The 26,304-nt window shown below is 47.7% G+C and overlaps 1 protein-coding gene across 1 annotated transcript in view; it reads left to right on the top strand.

Moving 5' to 3' along the window:
* mdka (midkine a) overlaps window positions 1-26,304 on the top strand; it is a 60,998-nt gene that overhangs the window by 26,468 nt on the left and 8,226 nt on the right. The window contains exon 2 of the mRNA XM_056301385.1: window positions 23,456-23,535. Coding sequence (XP_056157360.1) covers window positions 23,457-23,535 — 79 coding nt within the window. The 5' untranslated portion in view covers window position 23,456. The remainder of the gene's footprint in view (window positions 1-23,455; window positions 23,536-26,304) is intronic.

The following is a 26,304-nucleotide window of genomic DNA, read 5'->3' as shown; positions in this document are numbered from 1 at the left end:
ATGATCCCTCTAGCTCGAAGGTTAGTTGCTCCAATGCCTGGTTGGCCTTTGTGCATGATGTCGATGTACTCTCTGCACAGAGACCGGGGAAGGACTGTTTTGTGGGCTCTCATGAGGATCCCTTCCTCCACTGTGAGTTCGTCTCTGTAGGGGAATAAAGGAATGACAGGAGGCTTGAGCTGGCTTTCTCTGGTGGGCCATCCTCTAGATCACAGAGCACATCGATAGACACACACACACACACACACCTAGAGGTACGCTGGCTCGTGGTGGACAAACAGTCAATCATTTAGTCAAATGATCTACATGCCTCGTCATGCATAATCACGTGCACAATGCCCAATGGAGAAGGGAGAGGTGCTTACATTTAAACATTAAAAAACACGTGATCGCTAGAGGTCTAGTGTGTGTGTGTGTGTGTGGGGGGGGGGGTTGGTATTTGCCTATTTGTCATTATTTATTTATAATTACAGAACGGGTGCTTACATCTATGTCTGCAACTGCTGGACAATTCATTCCTGTTCTTCTGTGTGGACATTTCTGGTTTGCAGATGATAAAGTATTTGTCAGTTAGACCTAGATTACACACTTTACTACTGGCTGACTATGCCCTGTTCTTTTGCAGGTGGTTGAATAATTAATGTTTCTGTCAGCCAGTGACCAGATGTAAGGGCTTAAAGATGTGACATTCTTTAAACGGTTGTTTCTAAAGCTACACGTGTGTGCATTAAACCTCTTTTTGAATGTCCCCTCTGTCGGACCGACGTATGTCTCTATTTTGTCGTTGTCATCTGTCGTCACCGTAGCTTGGTAGATAACTCCCGTCATCTGGCATTTTCTTTCGAAGGGGCAGGAGTCGTTCACATGGCAGTTGCAGTTGGGGGTGTCCGGTTGTGATGACAGTGTCATTGATTTGTTGATGATTCTTGTGTTGTGGGACGATATTATGTGTTGAATGTTAGGCGTGCAGCTGTAACTAATTTTGATGGTGTTCCTATTGAATATCTTCCTCAGTTGATGGTCCGGGGTAAAGCACCTATCCAAAAGTTCACAGCACTGCTTAGCGGTGTTTGTGGCCACGGTGTCACTCGTTCTAGTGTTTTGCTGGTAAACGGTCCAGTATGCAAGTGGTTGGTTTAGAAGCTGATACGAGCTTAGTCAAAGTATCAAGGGAGATAGTCTCAAAAGCTGTAATAACAGGGACTATCAGTGACTCGTTGTATATTATATATGAATTTGGGAAGGACAGGATCTGCTGGAGTAGCTGGAGCTGAAGTCCTGATTGTTCATGATCTCATCAACCTCAATCAAAGAAAAGGTCTAGAAACTCATGTGTCGTGAATTGTGAGCAGTTAATAGATGGCTGCTATAGTGTCAGTGAGAAATCTGGGATTATGTTTGTTAGTATTGATTAAGTGAGAGATAGTACACTGCTTTCACAGCAGCTAAAGCACACTTGTATTTCAATAAACACTCATGTCAAGTCGGTAAAAAACATCCAATTTTGATTTTCGCTGTTTATGTTCCAGTCTCCTGCAGGCCTGCTTAATAGCACGTGTCTCGTCGCTAAACCAGGGCGTAGGCCTCTTTAGTCATGTAGCTCTGGGAGTGAGAGGTGCAATTGAATCGAGAGACTGGAGGGGGCCACATTTATGTTAGTAGTGAAGGAGATAGCAGTGTCTGGGAAGCCCTCTCCCTGTGGTGCTTGCAGAGACGGTTGTCTACCCAGATAGCAAGTTAGATTAGCTGGTCAAGGTCCAAAGGTTCCTCACGGGGGACTAAGTCACCTTTAATGGTGTCATTTAGGGAGTTCAGAAAAATGCCTTGGAATGCCAAGTTCTGCAATGTAGTGGGAGCCTTGATGGGGCTCGGCTGTGTCCTTGCCACGGACGGGATGGTGAAACACTTTATCTTTTGGGTGAAATTCGTGTAGGAGGTGCAGATGGCAGACTCTTTCCTGCACCATGAAAGCCAAGGCAAGAGCGGACAGGTAGGCAGGAAGGGACAGGCGAGCAGGAAGGCAGACAGGCAGGTAGGTGAACCGGAGAGTGGCAATAGTATGCACGAGAAAAAGGTGATTCGATTACAAGGCAACAACACAGAAAGAACACTCTGAAAGACTGCACAACAGCCACGCACAGGAGGCTAATGGGGTAGCTGAAACCTCGATCTGAGCAGCAGCGGTTGAAGAGCCGGGTTTCTAACGCTGCAGGGGCTGATGCGCTTGATGGAATGCTGGTGTGTGGCTGAGCCAGTGGGGTAATGTAGGTCAAGAGACAGAGACAGAGAGACAGAGAGAGAGAGAGTTGTGTTGTGTTGTTGTTTTATATGCTTTGGCAATATGTACACAAACGCATGTCATGCCAGTAAAGCAAATATTGAATTGAATTGAATTGAGAGAGCGAGAGAGAGAGAGAGACTGGCTGCAAGCTAGGTGGAAGTGGAGGGCGTGACAGTAATGTGTTAATTTAAGAATATAATATAATAAATAAGATATAGTAAATAATACTGGGCTATAGTAAAGGCAGAGGTGGAAGGAACATCACTACAACACTGGTAAGGGTGTAGCAAGTAGACATGTAGCAGAGACTGCTCAGGTCTACTTCATTGCAGGGTGCCTCAGCAAGACACCTCTGGAAAAAAAGAACGGTAACAAACAAAATGCTCCCAAGGTTATTTTAAAATGGAAAAAGAAAAACAGCTAAAAGATATTCTGTATTATTTTCAAATAGTACAAATTAGAGAATGAGATGGTGAGCGGAAGACAGAAGAGAGAAACAGGGTTAATGCCAGAGACAGAGGGAGGAGAAAAGTGAGGGATAGAGAGAGTGAGAGAGATAGAGAGCTTGAGAGAGAGAGGCAGAGGGAGAGAGAGAGAGAGAGAGAAAGTGAGGGAGAGAGTGAGGGAGAGTGAGAGTGTGAGAGAGAGCGTGAGAGTGAGAGGGTGAGAGAGAGAGAGAGAGAGAGAGAGGGAGAAGGTGAGAGAGAGAGAGAGAGAGAGAGAGAGCGGGAGAGAGAGTTGTCAGAAAGGGTCTCTGGTTTGTGTTCAGTGGAGTGTACTGGTTGTTCAAACCACTAAGTTTCTGTCTTTAAGCTCCTCTCTGTATGAGTCTCATTCAGATAGTTAGTGGGTCAATAGGAACAGACAGAAAGTCGTTTCTGCTTGGTTGCTTTTCAAAATCACTAATTATGCAGCCTACAACAACAACCCTCTCTCTCTCTCTCACTCTCTCTCTCTCTGTCTCTCTCTGTCTCTGTCTCTCTCTGTCTCTCTCTCTCTCTCTCTCTCTCTCTCTCTCTCTCTCTCTCTCTCTCTGTCTCTCTCTCTCACGCGCTTCAAAGCCATCTTCCTTTTCCTTTAAACATTTTTGATGCTATGGTGGGAATTCTGACTGCTTTGGGATACAGTTGCTTTTTCTTGTCAGCATCTGGTTTAATTGGGCTTTTCTCATTAAAGCATGGATACGTGGTGTCTCAAATCACTACCCTATCATGGAAGAATCATGGAAGAAAGGGTTTGGGTTTGTGCTTTTCAGTGACCTTCACAGCTGTTTTACCAGAAGCCCGTTGACCCCTGTAACTCAGCAGTATCTACAATGTGCAGGGATCATGGGATTGCTGCTTTATGGTCACACAACATGTAGGTTGAAGGCAAGGGGTTCGGTAATAGGGGCAGGAGCACAGCAGAGCTAGGCACGGTGGATCTTGGTAATGAGAATAGGCATTTTGTAGCAGAAAATGTGACCTTTGGGGGCCCTAAATGGTGGAAGCTTATGTGGAAGTGTTCGTCTTCTAGGAGAATCATCTTCATTTTATCCTCATCCCATCTCAAACAAATTCTTTGGCATCTCAATACTTGTAGAAATGGAGCCTTAATAGACTTTGTTCAAAACTTACTTCATCGGAGTAGCTTTGCTGAACTGTTGTCAGAGGATAGTCAGTGCCTGCCATGGGGGAAACCCATAGACTGGTAAGTGGATATCTGTGGTGAAGGAAGCTGTGAAGCTAAAGAGTGGACACCTTCTTGATCGGGTTATCCCAGCAGATATTGTGATTTAGCATAAAGTTATCAGCAAACCAAATGCAGCAGTGACCTATAACCTCTCTAAGTTTCTGGTATCTATTCTTAACCTGTTGGTCGGCAGTAATGAAAACCACATTCCGAAGACTGTGGATGTTGTGGATAAGGTGAGGGATGTCATTATGGAGGAGGGTGAAACAATGGTTTTTTTATGATGTTAAGTCTTTTCCCGTGCTTTTCTGTTGATCAAGCAATGGAGGTAGTCTGTATGTAAATTACAAAACGACCCCACCCTTTTGGAATAGGACCACCCTTAACACTGATCATGCGTGTTTGCTCCTGAAACTGTCTTCAGTCCACGTACTTCACATACAGGGGGCAGTACTATAGGCAGAGGCATGGGTGTGCTATGGGTTCCCCAGTCTAACCTGTAGTGGCCAACTTGCATATGGAGGAAGTGGGAAAGAGGCTCTGCTGTCCTATCCAGGGACACCACCTAGCTATTGGTTCAGATTTGTGAAAAAGGACAGGTTAGCCTTCTTAGATTGTAAAATTGGTGATGGGGGAAATTTGATTGTTGGCGCAGGTCGAACTTCTTTTGCTACCTGGTTTTCAACTTCCCACGTTGTGCTAGACGAGCCTTCTTCATGAACTCAATCACACGTTGGAAAGTGGTCTCATCTAGATGTGACATGAGTCTCTGTTGGAGCTCCTCCTCTTTAGCTTTCAAAACATTAATGGTAAAATTAGTTGGTCTCACCCGTTCGGTTAACATCTGGCTTGGTGCCTTCTGGAGGATCTTGTTAGCTCGGTGGCCCTTGACTGAAGATTTCATTTGCAGGCTTTAAGGTGTAATCCTGCTCTGTCTGCACCTGAGGATGAATCTCAAGTGGTTCCTGTAGTCCACCATCTTACACACCATTCAGTTGTACTCACGTCAAGTTCAAGGCAATCCTCACCGGAATGAATCAAAATGTCTTTACGCATGCTCTATAATCCAGATAAGCAAATCACATGAAGTTGGGTCAGTTCATCTGGACACAATGTTTATTAAGAGAAACGTTTCATCACTCATCAATCGACCTCTTCAGTCTCAACTGACTAAAGGTCTACCTACACTTGTAAAGTAGCACTTATAGATTGGCATAAGGACAACAGATACCTAAGCATAAATCAGTGGCGATTCCGTATGTGGCGGCCGTTTCAGAACAGTTGAGATGTGTATTTTCCAAACACCGCGTCTCAGTTGCTTTCAAACCCCAAAACACGCTGTGTCAGAAGTTGGTCCACCCTAAGGATCAGGTCCCCTGGCACAAACGGAGCAATATAGTGTACACTGTTAAGGGCCAGTTGGATTGCCGTGACTTGTACTTCGGGGACACCAAACAGATGTTGGCCAAGAGGATGGCACAACAGAGGAGAGCTAACGTGTCAGGCCTGAACTCCACAATCTACACCATCTACACAGTCTACACCATCTACACTGTCTACACCATCTACACTGTCTACACCATCTATAGGCCAGTGGCCCCTCTTTCAAGGAGAAGATGTGCACATCCTTGATAGGGAGGAATGCTGGTTAGAACGGGGAGTGTATCTGTGTTAAGAGGGATCAACCATCCCTGAACCGGGGGGATAAGTGTACTTCTGTCACCATCTTGCAATGCTGTGATTTCAACTATTCCCCAATCCTCTGTGAACAGTACACATGGCAATTGGACATTGAAACTCTAGTTAATGTTCATGGCATCTTGCATATGAAACCAATCGTTGGTTTCGGTCATTATGCAACTGTATTGTTTATAAGGGTGGGGACACATGCAGTCACTGTATTGTTTATAAGGGTGGGGATACCTGCAGTCACTGTATTGTTTATAAGGGTGGGGACACCTGCAGTCACTTTATTGTCTATAAGGGTGGGGATACCTGCAGTCACTGTATTGTTTATAAGGGTGGGGATACCTGCAGTCACTGTATTGTTTATAAGGGTGGGGACACCTGCAGTCACTTTATTGTCTATAAGGGTGGGGATACCTGCAGTCACTGTATTGTTTATAAGGGTGGGGATACCTGCAGTCACTGTATTGTTTATAAGGGTGGGGACACCTGCAGTCACTGTATTGTTTATAAGGGTGGGGACACCTGCAGTCACTTTATTGTCTATAAGGGTGGGGATACCTGCAGTCACTGTATTGTTTGTAAGGGTGGGGATACCTGCAGTCACTGTATTGTTTATAAGGGTGAGGATACCTGCAGTCAGTTGAGACTGAAGAGGTCACTTAGATGAGTGATGAAACGTTTCTCCCACTAGAAGTTGTGTCCAGATGACCTGATTCAGCTTTCTGGGATATCTCTGATGATGCTTTTCCACGGTGCTAGAAAGGAGACTGCACCCAGTGGTCAAACCTCAGAAACTTGTGAGGAAATGTTAATCCATTCTGATAACCATCCATATTCATATCCTGAATTTACTGCAAGATGCCCAGGACTCTCCTCATGAAATCAACATGTGATTTGCTGGTATTGAGAAAGCCAGGGACTTTATTTCCCAGGGTATTCTTTGGGGTTAACAGCAGGTGTATGGGTTACCAGGGCATCTGTTGTGAGCCACCTCTGCTTTTTAAGATTAGGAGAGTTTTGCTCATATTCTTTACATCAAGCTTTTTGAAAGTGGGTGTTGGACTCTGTCAGGGATGCACCATGTCTCTTCTCCTGTTTGTGATGTCAAAATGCAGATTACTAAACTGAGGGCACTGATAATTACTTAACTTATCCGTTAATTTGTCAACACATACTACTAATTTCAGGTTTTGATAATCGATTTGAGGGCAGACTTTGTCAAGAGAATATATTACTGATTGAAAAGCATAGATTATAAAACCCTGGGGACCAATTTTAAAATCAAGAACATTGATTTCCACATCAGATTTTTTACAGTGTGATTCCTGGCTGCTGGGCTTTATAGAAGTGGTTCTTTCAGAGTGTATGCAACTACGACAAATCAGCTTTATGCTTTTTTAACTTAAGATTCTTGAAATCTATATAAAAACAACAGCCATGAACAGACTGCCTTGCTCAAGGGCACAAGCAGTATTACCCCTAACATGCATGTCTTTTATTTCTTTCTTTTTTTTAAAAGAACAAGCGAACAACATCTTCCTGTTCATTATTGGATATATTTGTAGAAGACATAGAAATATTTTCACCCCTTCTTGTGCCTTCATCCAGGTGCTGTACATGCCCTATGGCAGTGCTTGAAGTGGGCCGGTACTCACTGGTACAAAGTACCAGCACTCCTACATTTTACTCTCTGGTGTGCCGTGACTTTTGCCTGCGTAGCGGCTCTTCTCACAAGCTGCCGGTGCTCTTATCTGCCCTCTCCATATCAGGTCCTCTGGGCGATTCATAATGGCCCTAAATAAACTGCATTACCCAGGGGGCACTGGGGGCACTAACGTGACACTCACCAGTTTCTGTTCTCGCCTTCCTGCTTTTCTCCATCGGCAGCTAGTCTAAGTAACGTTACAGTAACCTCACAATAGCAGTCTGAAGGACAACTGGACACAGAGCCTGGTGATGCAGCGGTGCTCAGTTTGTGTGACGCACCAAAAGTAGAAAGAACACAGGGAACCGAGGGCATCCCGGCCTGATGACGTCATTGCACCACACACTTAAGCTAGTGTACATATGTTTTACTCTCATAACTAAAATGTTTGTCCCCTTGATTAAATAAATGTATGTTGTAAGCACCAGCAATATATCCTAGTATCTTTTATTCAATGTAATAATATTTTCCTGATACCAACCGATACACACACCAACATGTAAATAAGGGGAGGGGGGTCCGTGGCTGAATGGTTACAGAGCATACCAGACATGTCTGATAAAAAGGTACAAATACCAAATAAATACAATCTTACAGTACACGTGAATAAGGGGAATACTAGTACTTATGTTTTGTCCCCTCCATTCACTGCCCCATGGTCTTTTTTTCGGGGAACCCCAGTTTAATCTTTTCCTTCTCAGTAGGCCGCTCGCTGGCCCCTATGTTAATCCCTCGTGGGATACAAAGGGATTCTCGAAATTGATGCCTTGGCAAATCAGTGGCCTCACGGTTTGCATTTTGACTTCTTTCCCTTCTCTATCCTGCCCATTGTTCTGGCAAGGGTATTAGTGCTGAGAACCAGGATCCCACCGGTCGCTCCGAACTGATGCGTCCATGTGTGGCTTGCAGATACGAAAGAGTTGCTGGTGCATGCCTCGAGTGTGTCCCTGTCAGGGAGGATATCCTGCTGCAGACTGAGTGCTATCTCTGCCACTCGAGCCTAAGGAATAATTGTCTGCACATATTGCCAGTGGACAGGGACTGTTTAGGGATCTGGACCTTCCAAACCCTCTATGGACTTACAAGACTTCCTCCATTAGAGACCTTCATGAAGGAAAATGGGTCCGGGTTAGTCACTGTCACAGGGGTTTGAATCAAATGGCATGTGACTTTTCTTCTGACATTTCTTCAGCCCCGTTTTGATGGACTTGAAAAGTCAACCTCGAGGGTTTGTTTGGCTGCCGTATCTGACTACCACATTGATGGGCATGATGAACTGCTCACACCCTTTAGCTGGCCAGTTTCTCAAAGGGGTCAGATGGCTTCGTGCCCTCTCCCTCTTGAGACTTGAGGCGGATTCTGAGCTCTCTGTTTCTCAGCCGTTGGTTGACAGACTTTTCATTCCTGAGGTGACGTATCGCACCACATTAACACCACCCCACAGTCAGATGATGTTTTCATGTTTTGGTGCCAAAGCAAAGTATCATTGAGCCCTCCTTATTTCTAACTTCCCTATGTTGAATGTGAGACATGGCTGTAGAGGGCTACACCACACTACTGATGGACAAAATTGTGTTTTTTGTGTGATTGAACCGTAATTTTGTGTCATGAGCTTGTTTACCTCACCATAGTATTGTCCCCGTGGCTGTTTTGCTACACCGCTGACCCACACAGCGGGGTTCTGACTCAGATGAAGAGAGCGTTGGGTAACATCAAATGCCTGACTGTGGTCAGCTAGGGAGTTCCATGGCCTTCAAGTCGGCTAAAGAGTAAGACATGTTGACCCATGTTTACAGATGATGATGTAGTGGTGGCTAATTTGCTAGACAGCTCATGTCTCGGCGAGGCTGACCCATAAAGTGGAGTGTTGCCCTTCACTCAGGGAATGTTCTGTATTGGATTTAGTTACTGTAATGATGGACGTGAGGGAATTCAAGAGCTCATCAACTGACAATTTGATTGTGGGATTTGTTGTGTAAACCACTGTTTGATAAAAATAAATAAATAATCTGCAACTGTAGACCACTTTCCAACTGGCATAGTCCAGCTAGACTGGGTTTGGCAAACGACTGCCTGGACATGTTTGGAGAGCATAGGCACCTTCTATCTTGGGCAGCAACACATTCTTACTTACATTGTGCGGTTTTGCATTGGGCTCCCCCCCCCCACATCTTGTGATTTGTGCATAGTAGTATAGGCCTACGCAATGTTGAAAGTACAACCGATGGGGCGGTTCAAATCCCCGTGCTACGTGTTACCTCCGGCTTGGTCGGGCGTCCCTACAGTCACAATTGCTCGTGTCTGTGGGTATGTGCCCTGGTCGCTGCACTAGCGCCTCCTCTGGTCGGTCGGTCGAGGCGCCTGTTCAGCGGAGAGGGGGAACTGGGGGAATAGCGTGATCCTTCCACGCGCTAGGTCCCCCTGGTGAAACTCCTCACTGTCAGGTGATAAGAAGCGGCTGGCGACTCCACATGTATGGGAGGAGGCATGTGGTAGTCTGCAGCCCATTAACTGAATGCCGGCAACTCCCCACGGAGGAAAGGAAGCATACAGCATTTTCCAAAATCCCTCCCCTAACCCTAACCTGGCTTCACCTCTTAATCATCGCCCCCTGCTGGCACTGCACCTTCATACACGCGTGTACTTGTCACGCCTGAGCGAGGCAAACCGTGACACCGACACGCTGGACGGGCGGGTGTGTTACACGCTTGGGTACGTCAGCGTTGTCTCGAGTTACTGTAACGTGTGATGACGTGGCACCTCGGCGTGCTGAGTCACCAGCGTTTCGCCTGTCACAACGTGCTTTTGCTCCACAGGTGCCACGCACTTCATAAAATTGATTTTGTTAATTTTCTCCCAAAAAATGCAATGAAGCGACAGCCGTCATGTTCCGGTGCTGATCATTCAGGTGGGGGCAACGGATCCTGGGTAGCAGATCGCAAGGATGAGCCATATTTTGAAAACCCTGCAAAAGAATCCGCCCCCGACCCCACTTCTGCCTGAGAGCCTTGTGAACGTGAAAAGTGATTGACAGCAAGTAGGTGTGACGACCACGCATGTGAGGAGTCGATAGCTGGTTGGCTAACGGGTCTGACCCTTTACTCGACTGGTCAACGTAGTCGCCCGTAGTGCGTGAGACCCGGGTTTGCGTCCCGGTTGCCCGCTGAATTCACTACATAAAAAAAAGAAGAAAAGAAGAAAAACCCCCCTCTCCTGACTGGCTGATGCGGAGCAGGTACAGGGGAAATATTCTGTGTTTACAGCATCCAGGGTGGCAACACACACCACATCTACTTCTTCATGGATCTACTTTCTTCATAGAAGTCGGGATGTCGAAAGAGTTTGATCTACTACTACTACTTTCGGCTGCTCCCGTTAGGGGGCGCCACAGCGGATCAGCCGTCTCCATCTCTTCCTGTCCTCTGCATCTTCCTCCGCCACACCAGCCACCTGCATGTCTTCCCTCACCACATCCACAAACCTCCTCTTTGGCCTTCCTCTTCTCCTCTTCCCTGGCAGCTCCATATTCAGCATCCTTCTCCCAGTATACCCAACATCTCTCCTCCACACATGTCCAAACCATCTCAATCTTGTCTCTCTTGCTTTGTCTCCAAACCGTCCAACCTGAGCTGTCCCTCTAATATACTCCTTCCCAATCCTGTCCTTCTTCATCACTCCCAATGAAAATCTTATCATCTTCATCTGTGCCACCTCCAGCTCCACCTCCTGTCTTTTCATCAGTACCACTGTCTCCAAACCATACAACATAGCTGGTCTTACCACCATCTTGTAAACCTTCCCTTTAACTCTTGCTGGTACCCTTCTGTCACAAATCACTCCTGACCCTCTTCTCCACCCACTCCACCCTGTCTGCACTCTCTTCTTCACCTCCTGCGCTCCCTGTTATTTTGGACAGTTGAGCCCAAGTATTGAAACTCATACGCCTTCGTCACCTCTACTCCTTGCAAAAGCGGTATCACGACATTTCGTGTCATAGTCACACTACATTTAATCTATGAAATCGTGCTGGGGGACGCGATGTTACTAAAATTTTCTTGCCCGCGACCACGAAGTTGTATCCAATGCGTTCCTATGGGCCAAGTTTGTCTTGTGCGAGCCACGTTATCAAGATGCTGGCCCTGGCTGGTCTGGCCTCCCGGGAGAAGGCCAGTCACTTACTTATATTTGAAAACACAAAAACTACGGCGGTTCGGGTAGTTTGTGTGTTTTGTTGTTTGTTTTGTGACTATATGACACGAAATCTCGTAATATCCTTGCATCTTCACCCTTCCGCTGTCCTCTCTCTCATTCACACATAGGTATTCCGTCTTGCTCCTACTGACTTCCATTCCTCTTCTCTCCAGTGCATACCTCCACCTCTCCAGGCTCTCCTCCACCTACTCCCTACTCTCACTACAGATCACAATGTCATCCGCAAACATCATCGTCCACAGAGACTCCTGCCTGATCTCCTCTGTCAACCTGTCCATCACCATTGCAAACAAGAAAGGGCTCAGAGCCGATCCTTGATGTAATCCCACCTCCACCTTGAACCCATCTGTCATTCCAACCACACACCTCACCACTGTCACACTTCCCTCATACATATCCTGCACCACTCCTACATACTTCTCTACAACTCCCAACTTCCTCATACAATACCACACCTCCTCTCTCGGCACCCTGTCGTATGCTTTCTCTAAATCTACAAAGACACAATGTAACTCCTTCTGGCCTCCTCTATACTTCTCCATCAACATTCTCAAAGCAAACATCACATCTGTGGTGCTCTTTCCTGGCATGAACCCATATTGCTGCTCGCTGATCGTCACCTCTCCTCTTAACCTAGCTTCTATTACTCTTTCTCTCCTCTTAACCTAGCTTCTATTACTCTTTCTCTCCTCTTAACCTAGCTTCTATTACTCTTTCTCTCCTCTTAACCTAGTTTCTATTACTCTTTCTCTCCTCTTAACCTAGCTTCTATTACTCTTTCTCTCCTCTTAACCTAGCTTCTATTACTCTTTCTCTCCTCTTAACCTAGCTTCTATTACTCTTTCTCTCCTCTTAACCTAGCTTCTATTACTCTTTCTCTCCTCTTAACCTAGCTTCTATTACTCTTTCCCATATCTTCATGCTGTGGCTGATCAACTCTATACCTCTGTAGCTGCTACAGCTCTGCACATCACTCTGGTTCGTGAAAATAAGAGAATATTTTGACCAAATATTATAAAAAAGTATTCTAAATTAAAATAGCTGATGGCCACTTAAATCTGTCATTTCTCGTGCATTCATATTACCATGTTATATTCATATTGCCATGTTACAATTCATATTATCATGTTACAATTCATATTACCATGTTATAAATCATATTATCATGTTATAATTCATATTACCATGTTATAATTCATATTACCATGTTTTAAGTCATATTACCATGTTATAATTCATATTATCATGTTACAATTCATATTACCATGTTACAATTCATATTATCATGTTATAATTCATATTACCATGTTATAATTCATATCATCATGTTATAATTCATATTACCATGTTATAATTCATAGTATCATGTTATAATTCATATTACCATGTTATAATTCATAGTATCATGTTATAATTAATATTACTATGTTACAACTCATATTAGCATGTTATAATTCATATTACCATGTTATAATTCATATTACCATGTTAAAATTCATATTAACATGTTATAATTCATATTAACATGTTACAATTCATATTATGTTATAACTCATATTATAATGTTATAATTCATATTACCATGTTATAATTCATATTAGCATGATATAATTCATATTAGCATGTTATAATTCATATTACCATGTTATAATTCATATTATCATGTTATAATTCATATTACCATGTTAAAATTCATATTACCATGTTATAATTCATATTACCATGTTATAATTCATATTAACATGTTATAATTCATATTATTATGTTATAATTAATATTACCATGTTATAATTCATATTACCATGTTATAACTCATATTACCATGTTATAATTCATATTACCATGTTATAATTCATATTACCATGTTATAACTCATATCACCATGTTATAATTCATATTACCATGTTATAACTCATATTACCATGTTATAATGCTTTTTATCGTGCATGTCCAGTAAATAAATGTACAGCCCAGGAAGTGCTTGCTATGTGTTTCACAAAACGGCGTGTATGTGACAAAACACATCCCAGCCCATGAAGTCAACTTGCTGCAATTTTCAAAAGGGGAATGAATGTTGATTAGCACATAATCTAATCCGGATATAATGAGCGGGAGACGCAGCACGTGTTACCGGAGCAGAAACATCACGTTCATTTCCCTCCTCAACAACAACAGTCACGAGATCAGGTTTGTGGGTACAAGATGCAGTTTTTCATGGTGTTTGATTTCACCCTCAATATGCGTTTCTACACACAACAGACTCTTTGTTCCGCTCCCTTGTTATCCCTCACTCCGCCTGCAATAAGGTTGTGTGACCCTAAAGACATGCTGTTGTGTGTATGTCCTATTACAAAGACAAATGAACATAGATTTACCTCCGTTTTGTGCTGTTTGTGTGTGCACTTGTGTGTATGTGTGTGCACTTGCGTGTGCACTTGTGTGTGTGCACTTGCGTGTGCACTTGTGTGTGTGTGCACTTGTGTGTGTGCACTTGCGTGTGCACTTGTGTGTGTGCACTTGCGTGTGCACTTGTGTGTGTGTGCACTTGTGTGTGTGCACTTGCGTGTGTACTTGCGTGTGTGCACTTGTGTGTGCGTATGTGTGCGTACGTGCGTGCGTGCGTGTGCACGTGTGTATGTCTTGGCAGGATGGAGATGAACTTGCAGGCATGCGCTGACATAGATAATCCAGTGGGGGGGGGGGTGACACGTGACTTCTGTGTTGCAGGAGTCAGTGAGGAGACGCGTCAGTTGTGTCACATGCAGAACCAAAGCAGCAGTGAATCACTGCAGAGCTTCTTAACCGACACTTCTGACGCTGCCTTTGAGCTTTATTAGTGTCTCACCAACACACAAACACGCCGACACACGGGGACACACACAACACGCTGCTGGCAGTCACACGACTGTCACTTCCTGGAGTAACAAGCACGTCTGCTCGCACAGTCAGTTATCTACCGCTTGATCCGCAGCCATGACATATGCAAACTTATATGTACCCTTCACCTGCTGCCAGCTAGGCTGCCAGAACCAGAGGGAGATGACAGGGTTACCAAGCATCTATAGCGGAGCACCCGGAGACATCTATAGAGGAGCACCCCGAGCCATCTATAGAGGAGCACCCGGAGCCATCTATAGAGGAGCACCCCGAGCCATCTATAGAGGAGCACCAGGAGCCATCTATAGAGGAGCACCCGGAGCCATCTATAGAGGAGCACCCGGAGCCACCTTTATAGTAGCACCCGGAACCATGTATATAGGAGCACCCAGAGGCATCTATAGAGGAGCACCCGGAGCCATCTATAGACGAGCACCCGGAGCCATCTATAGAGGAGCACCCGGAGCCATCTATAGACGAGCACCCGGAGCCATCTATAGAGGAGCACCCGGAGCCATCTATAGACGAGCACCCCGAGCCATCTATAGAGGAGCACCCGGAGCCATCTATATAGAGCACCCAAGGCCACCTTTATAGTAGCACCCAGAACCATGTATATAGGAGCACCCAGAGCCATCTATAGAGGAGCACCCAGAGCCATCTATAGAGGAGCACCCCGAGCCATCTATAGAGGAGCACCCGGAGCCATCTATAGAGGAGCACCCGGAGACATCTATATAGGAGCACCCCGAGCCATCTATAGAGGAGCACCCAGAGGCACCTTTATAGGAGCAACCAGAGCCATCTATATAGGAGCACCCAGAGCCATCTATAGAGAAGCACCCGGAGCCATTTATAGAGGAGCACCCAGAGCCACCTTTATAGGAGCAACCAGAGCCCCCTTTATAGGAGCAACCAGAGCCATCTATATAGGAGCACCCCGAGCCACCTTTATAGTAGCACCCAGAACCATGTATATAGGAGCACCCAGAGCCATCTATATAGGAGCACCCAGAGCCACCTTTATAGGAGCAACCAGAGCCACCTTTATAGGAGCAACCAGAGCCATCTATATAGGAGCACCCTGAGCCACCTTTATAGGAGCAACCAGAGCCATCTATACAGGAGCACCCAGACCCATCTATAGAGGAGCACCCGGAGCCATTTATAGAGGTGCACCCAGAGCCACCTTTATAGGAGCAACCAGAGCCACCTTTATAGGAGCAACCAGAGCCATCTATATAGGAGCACCCCGAGCCACCTTTATAGTAGCACCCAGAGCCATCTATATAGGAGCACCCGGAGCCATCTATATAGGAGCACCCAGAGCCATCTATATAGGAGCACCCCGAGCCACCTTTATAGTAGCACCCAGAGCCATCTATAGAGGAGCACCCGGAGCCATCTATATAGGAGCACCCGGAGCCATCTATAGAGGAGCACTGAACAGAAAGGGGGCGAGGCTTCATTTCTGTTCTGTTGAAAAAACTAAGATAAAAACGAGCGTAATTCAAAGTTAAATTAGAAAACAGAGTAGCGCGGTGTAGCGCGGTGTAGCACGGTGTAACACGGTGTAGCACCGTGTAGCACGGTGTAACACGGTTTAGCATGGTGTAGCATGGTGTAACATGGTGTAGCACGGTGTAGTACGGTGTAGCATGGTGTAACACGGTGTAACACGGTTTAGCATGGTGTAACACGGTTTAGCATGGTGTAGCATGATGTAACACGGTGTAGCATGGTGTAACACGGTGTAACACGGTGTAGCACGGTGTAACACGATGTAGCATGGTGTAACACGGTTTAGCATGGTGTAGCATGGTGTAACACGGTGTAGCACGGTGTAGTACGGTGTAGCATGGTGTAACACGGTGTAACACGGTTTAGCATGGTGTAACACGGTTTAGCATGGTGTAGCATGATGTAACACGGTGTAACACGGTGTAACACGGTGTAGCACGGTGTAGTATGGTGTAGCATGGTGTAACACGGTGTAACACTGTGTAGCATGGTGTAGCACGGTGTAGCAGTGTAGCATGGTGTAACACGGTGTAGCACGGTGTAGCATGGTGTAGCACGGTGTAGCATGGTTTAGCACGGTGTGGCACGGTGTAGCACGGTGTAACACGGTGTAGCACGGTGTAGCACGGTGTAGCACGGTTTAGCACGGTGTAGCATGGTGTAGCATGGTGTAGCACGGTGTAGCATGGTGTAGCACGGTGTAGCATGGTGTAGCATGGTTTAGCACGGTGTGGCACGGTGTAGCACGGTGTAGCACGGTGTTGCACGGTGTAGCACGGTGTAGCACGGTGTTGCATGGTGTAGCACGGTGTAGCACGGTGTAGCATGGTGTAGCACGGTGTAGCATGGTGTAGCACGGTTTAGCACGGTGTAGCATGGTGTAGCATGGTGTAGCACGGTTTAGCACGGTGTTGCATGGTGTAGCACGGTGTAGCATGGTGTAGCACGGTGTAGCATATCGCCACACAGGCCGCGATATTATGAACCCTACATAGGCCTCGCCAAAATCCCGTTTCTGGCTTTGTCACGTGTGCGCCACCGTAGCAACGCGAAAATATGTTGTTATGGGGTTAGCGCTCATCAAGGAAACGCTGTACACCCACAATTTAACCTGTCTAAGTTATCCACAATCAACATTAACGTTTTTAACTCAATCTTTGCTTGCTCCACGTTTGAGCATAGGATACTTCACCCCTTATCATGACTACAAACAAAACGAGCTCCTATATTGTAGTAATATGACTTTTACATTTATACACAGGTAACAACTTACTGATCAGCTTTCTTAAATGTGAGAAAGTCTATTTATTAGATATATGTTCATGTTCAGACAACTAACGTTACTTACCTCCGTTCTGTTGTTGACTGCCAGCAGTCCAAAATTACAAAAGCAGCCAGCTGTCCAAAATTGCGAAAAATACAAAATTACAAAATTGAAGGTAGCTAACGTTAGCTTTGCTTCGCACCGAGTTGATAGTTGATTGTTTCCTTAGCAACGCAGCGGAAATCCGGCGTCCGTTCGCGAGATTTGGGACAGGGTACGGGATTTTGGCGAGGGCTATGTAGGGTTCATAATATCGCACACAGGCCAACAGACTCCCCTCGTTTCTGTTATTTGGTGCAAACAGTCGTGCACACGCACACATGCAGGCGCACTCCCTGCAGCGCAGTCACGCTGTGTTTCTCGGTCACTGGCTTTGTTAACGGGGGGGGGGGGGGGGCGGTGCATTATGGGTTGGGGGTTTGCTGCAAAATTCTCTCTTCACTGCTTACTTTGGTTCGCTCTCTCTCCCTCCCCCCCTCTCCCCCCCTCTCTGCAACCAGATTTGTCTCTCCTCGTCTCTCTCTCTCTGCTGGTCTTCTTCCGTCTCTCCCTTTCACTTTGTGGGTCTCTGTGTGTATTGGTATGTGCACGTGCATGTGTCTGTCGACTGACGTCACTCTCGTCAGAGTCAGGTGTTGGTGTGTGGAGCAGATTTACTCTGCAGTTATCGTGATTCTGCACACCAGCGACGATACTGTGGTGAAGTCAGGGGGCAGCCGGGAACCGCCACGCAGCCAGGGAATCGAACCCGGGTCGCCCGTGGCTGCCCCCTGACTTTGCTGCCTTGGTGTCAGAAGTCGCGTGCTGAGACCGTGAGGCCGTCGGAAGCGCGTGCGTTCAGAGGCGTCAGGGAGCTGGCACGCTGAAGCGCGGGGACGCGCTTCCCGGAGGGGGGGGGGGTTAGTTTTAACGACCGCGGATGACTAGCCTCGCCCTTGGCTAACGGGTCGGACCCTTTAGTCGACTGGTGAGCGCAGTTACCTCTGGTGCGGGCGACCCGGGTCCGCGTCCCTGAAGTCACCACAATATCTTTTTACACAGCGGCTAAATGGTCCAGATTTGTGACGTAGGACCAACACGAGACACGACTTTTTACTATAACGTCTTATGGCGCAGCAGAACACGCGCTTTAGGGCGTCCGGGTGGCGTGGCGGTCTGTTCCGTTGCCTACCAACACGGGGGTCGCCGGTTCTAATCCCGGTGTTACCTCCGGCTTGGTCGGGCGTCCCTACAGACACAATTGGCCGTGTCTGCGTGTGGGAAGCCGGATGTGGGTACGTATCCTGGTCGCTGCACTAGCGCCTCCTCTGGTCGGGGTGGGGGATAGCGTGATCCTCCCACGCCCTACGTCCCCCTGGTGAAACTCTTCATTGTCAGGTGAAAAGAAGCGGCTGGCGACTCCACATGATGGGAGGAAGCACGCGGTAGTCTGGAGCCCAGCCCGGATCGGCAGAGGGGGGGCAGCAGAGACCGGGACGGCTCGGAAGAGTGGTCCTTGGATTCCTTGAAAGGCGCCATATAAAACTAAGTTTTTGGGGTAATTGGCCAAGTACAACTGGGGAGAAAAGGGGGACCCCTCACCCCCAAAATAAGATTGATCCTGAATCGTGAGACCTCAGTTCAACAGAAACACACAGCGTGACACCTTCTGATGGGCTCTAACACACGGACACACAACATCCCTGCAACCATCAGTACACACGAGGTTTCTATCGCCATGTTTCCTAATAACAATGACTTTATACTCACCCCCTTACCCCCCCCACCCCACCCAGCTTCTGGTCAACCACGTGTCTTAATTAACTGACTTTCAGATTAAACCAGATTAGACTGGGGTTCAGTAACCCCTGCGGGGAACTGAACTGCACCGCCCGCAGCATCGTAGTAACACAATCAGACGTAAAGTTAGGCCTCACAATGAAGTAGATCTTGTAGGGAAACATAGCGACATGACGCGTAACCACACCCGTCCAGCAGATTGTATTTGAATGGAACAAGATGACGAGGAAAGGGTGCAGGCCGTGGGCGGTGTTTGGGTACGAGGGGGCACTTTGGAACACGGGGCTTTTGTTCCTCATTAGGGGAGTATGGAGCCATTCTCAAGGTCTCATAATTCGCCATTAACCTCTGACCTCGCACATGCCTCTGTTCATACCAGAACCCTGACCCCTGACCTTGACTTCCACTGCGAACATCATGGTTTTTAATTGGTGCAGAACAAAAAAAGCACCAACCCCCCCTCCGGCTTTTAAGGTGAACATTTAGAAAGGGGTGCTTTCATGAGAAATGGGACTCTCGTGCTGGTCATGGACTTCTAAGCTGATCGCTGCTTTCTTTCCCCTGATGCCGACGGATCTGGTCCTACCTGTGAGCGGGGACCTCCAGTCCCATGGGGGGGCAGACCTCATCACCCCCGTCCCTGGACGGCTGATTAAAGGCCCACCCCATAGAGGTTGTGTGGTTGTAGTTTGAAACACTGCCTCCACGATGACTTTATTTAACCATTCCACCCATTATCCAAGCCAAGGGTCCACAATTAACTTCCTGGCTTACCGGCCAAGGGGACTGGTAGATGAAAAACTCTACCGGCCGAGCATATTTCTTACCGGCCAAAATAATTAGCAGCCTTTTCTGTGCCATACATACGCTTTCAGTACATATCAATGAGAGAATCCGGTATTGTGTTGAATAAGAGCTTTTAGAAATGTGACAAGAGCAGATCTGAAGCATAAATATTTTTATGTAAAATGAGTCAGTGGTTAACAGATAAAATGTTACAAGTAGGATTTCATGTTTTATTTGCAGTATTATTGTAACTACTCGAGGGCTCCACATGCCCGTCCCTAGTCCCAGACTACTTCTCACTCTACAGCAGCCACTTTCTTTGCACCGTCCATGAAGTCTGGCCTCCTGCTCCTGAAGGAGTCTTGGTGCCACAGATCAGCAGCACTGGTTGGGTCATACTCCCTGATCTCGGGAGATGACAGCTGCACCATCACTAGATCCCAGAGTGGGTCTGAGTTGAGGTTGGACCGCCAATCAGTTTTTTTCTTAGTTTTTTTCCCAATTTAGTGGCCAATCGATCCCTATTTTAGTTCAGACACCCACCCTCGTACTGCATGCGTTTGCAACTGCATCTCTCCGGCCGGCAGTCCCGAAGGAGACGCCTCGTGGCAAGGCAACGCCAGGCCGAACCACTGCTTTTACGGTAGAGGCTAGTTCCCATCGATGCAGAGAACGGTCAACTGAGCATGCGCAAGTACTCGTCGCCTCCGTTGTTTGGGTAGGTTAGGGTTAGGGCGGGGTTACGGTTAAAGTTAGCTAATCAGACGCAGAGTAGGGGTGGGTCTTCCTAGAATCCTAGCGCCTGGATGCTACGCGGGGCGTGTGGAGGCATTTCGCGCATGCTCAGTTGACCGTTCTCTACTCCATTTCCGTTCTCTGCATCGATGGGAACTAGCCTCTACCCTGCTTTTACCCCACACACACACCCCCAGAGACGCATTCATGTGACGAACACAAGCCGACTCCGCCCCCTCCGGAAGACGGCACTGCCAATCATCGCTGTTTCATTGAGTCCAGCCATAGTCGGGTCTGACGAGATCGGGGCGCGAACCCCGGCCCCCAGTGGGCAACTGCTTGGACACAAAGCCGATGCTTAGACCGCTACACCACCGCGGACCCCTTGGACCCCTTGGACCGCCAATCAGTTGTAACCTGTTTCGTGGTGTTGAAGCTAGCACACAGCTAACGTTAGTGCATGCTAGGTGTCACATACTCGTGTAACCGGTTATTTTCTTGCCCGGTGCGGGATTCGATACGGGGTGTACTGCACCACAAGGCGACATCACTAACCGCTCGGCTAAAGGGTCAGACCCGTTACCTAGCGGCTAACGGGTCTTATTAGTAGTTTACACTAGTGCTAGCTGGCTAACGTTAGCTACAGCCAGCACTTTGTTTACGCTGTATAAGGATCTTTTGAGATGACAACTAAATTCACTCACATCCATTGGAAGTGGGAGAGTGGTCTGGCCTTCTTGCCAGTGGCCTGCACAGTCCTAAACCTGTTCTGCATTCTCCTGCTGGTCTGCTCGGACGTGGCTATTGGCGCCTTTAGGGAGGATGCTGCGAGGACAGGCTCCGACTGAGCCTGAGAGGCCTTCATACAGGTGATGTGACCTCTGGAGGTCTCATGGTCCCTGATGGTTTCTACCTTCATCATCTTGTTACTGATGACACATGAACTGCCTCCTGGCGACAGACGGAGCAACTCCTCATCACGGCCTGTGCGTTATATTCCACCCAGCCTCTCGCACCTCCTTTATCTCCATACCTCCACTTTTCACTAAACATTCTTTGTTTCGGTTTGGTGGTGATGGTGGCTTCTTCCTCCTCTTCGGGGCATGGTTGTCTTTCTGATGGTGGTTTTGCGCCTTCTAAATGTCGCCACATGACTGGTGTTGCTGGCTAACATTAGTTAAAAGAATAGAGTAGGCTAGTACCGAGTCTGACGGTGCTGCTGTCGTTGTTCCTCCCGAGTGGGTGCGTCATGTTACCCGCCAGTAGCGCCTAGCAACATTCTAATGCACTCTGATTGGTTCCTTTCTGTTATTGTTGTTGCTATGTTATTGTTCTAATGCACTCTGATTGGTTAGTTTCTGTTATTGCTGTTGCTATGTGATTGTTCTAATGCACTCTGATTGGTTCCTTTCTGTTATTGTTGTTGCTATGTTATGTTCTATTGCACTCTGATTGGTTAGTTTCTGTTATTGCTGTTGCTATGTGATTGTTCTAATGCACTCTGATTGGTTAGTTTCTGTTATTGTTGTTGCTATGTTATTGTTCTAATGCACTCTGATTGGTTAGTTTCTGTTATTGCTGTTGCTATGTTATTGTTCTAATGCACTTTGATTGGTTAGTTTCTGTTATTGTTGTTGTTATGTTATTGTTCTAATGCACTTTGGTTGGTTAATTTCCGATATTGTTGTTGCTATGTTATTGCTGTTGCTAAGGAGAGAGAGAGGAAGAGAAAGACAGCGAGAGAGATGGGGGGGGATTAAGTGGTTGGATTTCACTTTTTTTGTTACTCGCCATGTGGCGGGTATGCTTCTGATATTTACTCGCCAATCAGAAAATCTACTCGCATTTGGCGGGTGGCGAGTGTTAATTTCGGACCCTGTCCAAGCCGCTTATCCTGCTCTCAGGGTCGCGGGGATGCTGGACCCTGTCCCAGCAGTCACTGGGCGGCAGGCAGGGAGACACCCTGGACAGGCCGCCAGTCTCTGCCTTGATGTGTCCATCACAGGCCCTGTGACTTTATTTAAATCAGCCAAAATCCTTGTTTCCCTTCAAAAGGACTTGTCTGAGTCTGAAGCTCACAACGTGACAGTCACGTGACCAAAACCTGCACGTGTGCTGAGACACTGTGGCGTAACTTGTTTGCCACTCCTGGCTGACGTCAGTGTAACGTGTACATGTGAACATGGAGCAGTGAAGCTGTTAACTTTTCCCCTTTTCCTTCCAACTGTACTTGGCCAGTTACCCCACTCCACCGAGCCGTCCCGGTCTCTGCTCCACCCCCTCTGCCGATCCGGGCTGGGCTGCAGACTACCACATGCCTCCTCCCATACATGTGGAGTCGCCAGCTGCTCCTTTTCACCTGACAGTGAGGAGTTTCACCAGGGGGGCGTAGCTCATGGGAGGATCACGCTATTCCCCCCAGTTGCCCCTCCTCCTTCAACAGGTGCCACGACCGACCAGAGGAGGCGCTAGAACAGCGACCAGGGCACATACCCACATCCGGCTTCCCACCCGCAGACACGGCCAATTGTGGCTGTACTAGGGATGCCCGACCAAACTGGAGGTAACACGGGGATTCGAACCGGCGACCCCCGTGTTGGTAGGCAGCGGGATACACCTTGTTAACATGCCATGTAAATAAGCAGCTGCTGTTTTGACTCCAAGTCCCCTGTCAGGACTGGTATCGTGGGGGCCGTTAAGACGACGGGTTCCAACCTAATAATGCCTTCATATAGAAGCAGCACGGGGGACGGGGGGACGGGGGACGGGGGATGGGGGGACGGGGGGGTGGGGTGTCTGTTTAAGGGCGGAAGAGGTCTGGTGACTGTGCAGGATTTATCAATGACGGTTTTGTTTGTGTGGCTTCTGTGTGCAGGATGAAGGGTGTGCTGATGTTGCTCGTGGTGGCCCTCGTGGCGGTTCAGAACGCTGCAGCGGGTGGAAAGAACCGGAAGGGTAACGTCTCTATCCGTCTCTCGTTTTTGTCTTGTCTCTCCCTCTCTCGGCCTGTCTCTGTTGTTTCTCTTTTTGTCTCTGCTCCCATTTTTCTTCTCGCTTTGTCTCCGTGTCTGTTTTCATCTGTCTCTCTCATCCTTCTTATTTCTCTCCCTCCTTCTGTCCTCCTTTTTGTCCATCTCTTTTAGACGGTATCTGCCCTCCGCATCACTGCATTTTCTCTGCCCCAGCATTCTCCCTTCTAACCCTTATTGTCCAATTCATCACCGCTGTCCCCATGACAACCAGCCATCCACCTATTAAATACGCTAGAGTAGATGTCCGGGTAGCGTAGCGGTCTGTTCCGTTGCCTAACAACAGACAGGCGAACCCAAGACAACACAAGAAGACTCCTACACAACACCGAACACGCTAAAGACAACAAGACCAGACCAGCTGTAACACGTCTTGCTGCAGAGAAGACATGAGACACTGTCCGCTGGATATTTCTGGACTACACCACAAGGCCGTCCAGTGTACTAAAACACTTTACCGAAGGGTCCGCGGTGGTGTAGCGGTCTAGGCATCGGCTTTGTGTCGATGCAGTTGCCCACTGAGGCCCGGGGTTCGCGTCCCGGTCTCGTCAGATCCGACTATGGCCGGACTCGATGAAGCGGCAGTAATTGGCAGCGCCGTCTTCGGGAGGGGGGCGGAGTCGGCTCGTGTTCGTCACATGACTGCGTCTCTGGATGGGTGTGGGGGAAAAGCAGTGGTTCGGCCTGGAGTCGCCTCGCCACTTCCGTGACAAGGCGACTCCTTCCAGCCTGCCGGCCGGAGAGATGCAGCTGGTGAACGCATGAAGTACGAGGGTGGGGGTTTGAACTAGAATAGGGAGCGATTGGCCACTAAATTGGGAGAAAAAGGGAAAAATCAGAAATCAATTTTTAGAAAAAAAAAACAAAACCACTTGACCGAAAACCATCTGCAAGGCTAAAATGAAAGGCGGTCCTGCTGAGCAACAGGGTTGTTGTGTTATGCTGACCTGTTACGCTGTTGTGTTACGCTGACCTGTTATACAGGCCTGAACACAAGCAAACAGGCAGAGTCCAGACCTTAAAGGGATACGGGCTGGGGACGGAGAACACATTATTAGGCTCTTTGCTGACGATGTGATCTGTTATTTGGAGGACCGGGACACGTGCCTTCCTGTATTGATCAGTCCGTGAGACGGGCTCGGCTTCTACCCCGGATATAGACGGAGCCCAGCTACAACCCGGACTTTAACACACTACTACCCGTCCACGTGCAACAAAAATATACCTGGAATTGGAGTTAAACAAATGACATAGGGGCGTCCGGGTGGCGTGGTGGTTATTCCATTGCCTATGAACACGGGGATCGCCGGTTCGAATCCCCGTATTAGCTCCAGCTTGGTCGGGCGTCCCTGCACACACAATTGGCCGTATCTGCGGGTATGTGTCAGGTGAAAAGAAGCGGCTGGCGACTCCACATGTATGGGAGGAGGCATGTGGTAGTCTGCAGCCTTCCCCGGATCGGCAGAGCGGGTGGAGCAGCGACCGGGACGGCCTGTAGATAGTTTGTGGCGGGACTGTCGGAACAGTTGAGAGGCAAAGTTGCTTGCAAATCCCAAAACACGCTGCACCAGAAGCTGGTCCACCCCAAGGATCGGGTCCCCCGGCACAAACAGAGCGATATAGTGGAGCTGTTAAGAGCCAGGAGGGTCACCGTGACCCGTACATCAGGCAAACTAAACACATGCTGGCCAAGAGGATGGCACAGCACAGGAGAGCTAACACATCAGACCAGGACTCCACAGACTACACCGGCTACCAAGTCTACACCATCTACACAGCCTACACCTTCTACACAGCCTACACCTTCTACAGGCCAGTGGCCACTCTTTCAGGGATGAGGATGTGCACATCCTTGATAGGGAGGAACGCTGGTTTGAATGGGGAGTCAAAGAGGCCATCTATGTTAAGAGGGAACGACCATCCCTGAACCGAAGGGGGGGTGGGGGGGGTGGAGTATATCTGTCACCATCTTACAACGCTGTGATAACAACTATTCCCCAACCCTCTGAGAATAGTACACATGACCATTATAACTCTAGTCGATGGTCACAGCAATTTGCATATGAAACTGGGTGTTGGTTTGGGTCGTTATGCCACTGTATTGTTTATAAGGGTGGGGTACCTGCAGCCACTGTATTGTTTATAAGGGTGGGGTACCTGCAGTCACTGTATTGTTTATAAGGGTGGGGGTACCTGCAGCCACTGTATTGTTTATAAGGGTGGGGGTTACCTGCAGCCACTGTATTGTTTATAAGGGTGGGGGTACCTGCAGTCACTGTATTGTTTATAAGGGTGGGGACACCTGCAGTCACTGTATTGTTTATAAGGGTGGGGGTACCTGCAGTCACTGTGTTGTTTATAAGGGTGGGGACACCTGCAGTCACTGTATTGTTTATAAGGGGGGTACACCTGCAGTCACTGTATTGTTTATAAGGGTGGGGTACCTGCAGTCACTGTATTGTTTATAAGGGTGGGGTACCTGCAGTCACTGTATTGTTTATAAGGGTGGGGACACCTGCAGTCACTGTATTGTTTATAAGGGTGGGGTACCTGCAGTCACTGTATTGTTTATAAGGGTGGGGACACCTGCAGTCACTGTATTGTTTATAAGGGTGGGGACACCTGCAGTCACTGTATTGTTTATAAGGGTGGGGTCCCTGCAGTCACTGTATTGTTTATAAGGGTGGGGACACCT

Source organism: Lampris incognitus, chromosome 21, assembly GCF_029633865.1.
Source record: "Lampris incognitus isolate fLamInc1 chromosome 21, fLamInc1.hap2, whole genome shotgun sequence".
NCBI classification, from domain to species: Eukaryota; Metazoa; Chordata; class Actinopteri; order Lampriformes; family Lampridae; genus Lampris; species Lampris incognitus.
This window is presented reverse-complemented; position numbering and strand designations above follow the sequence as displayed.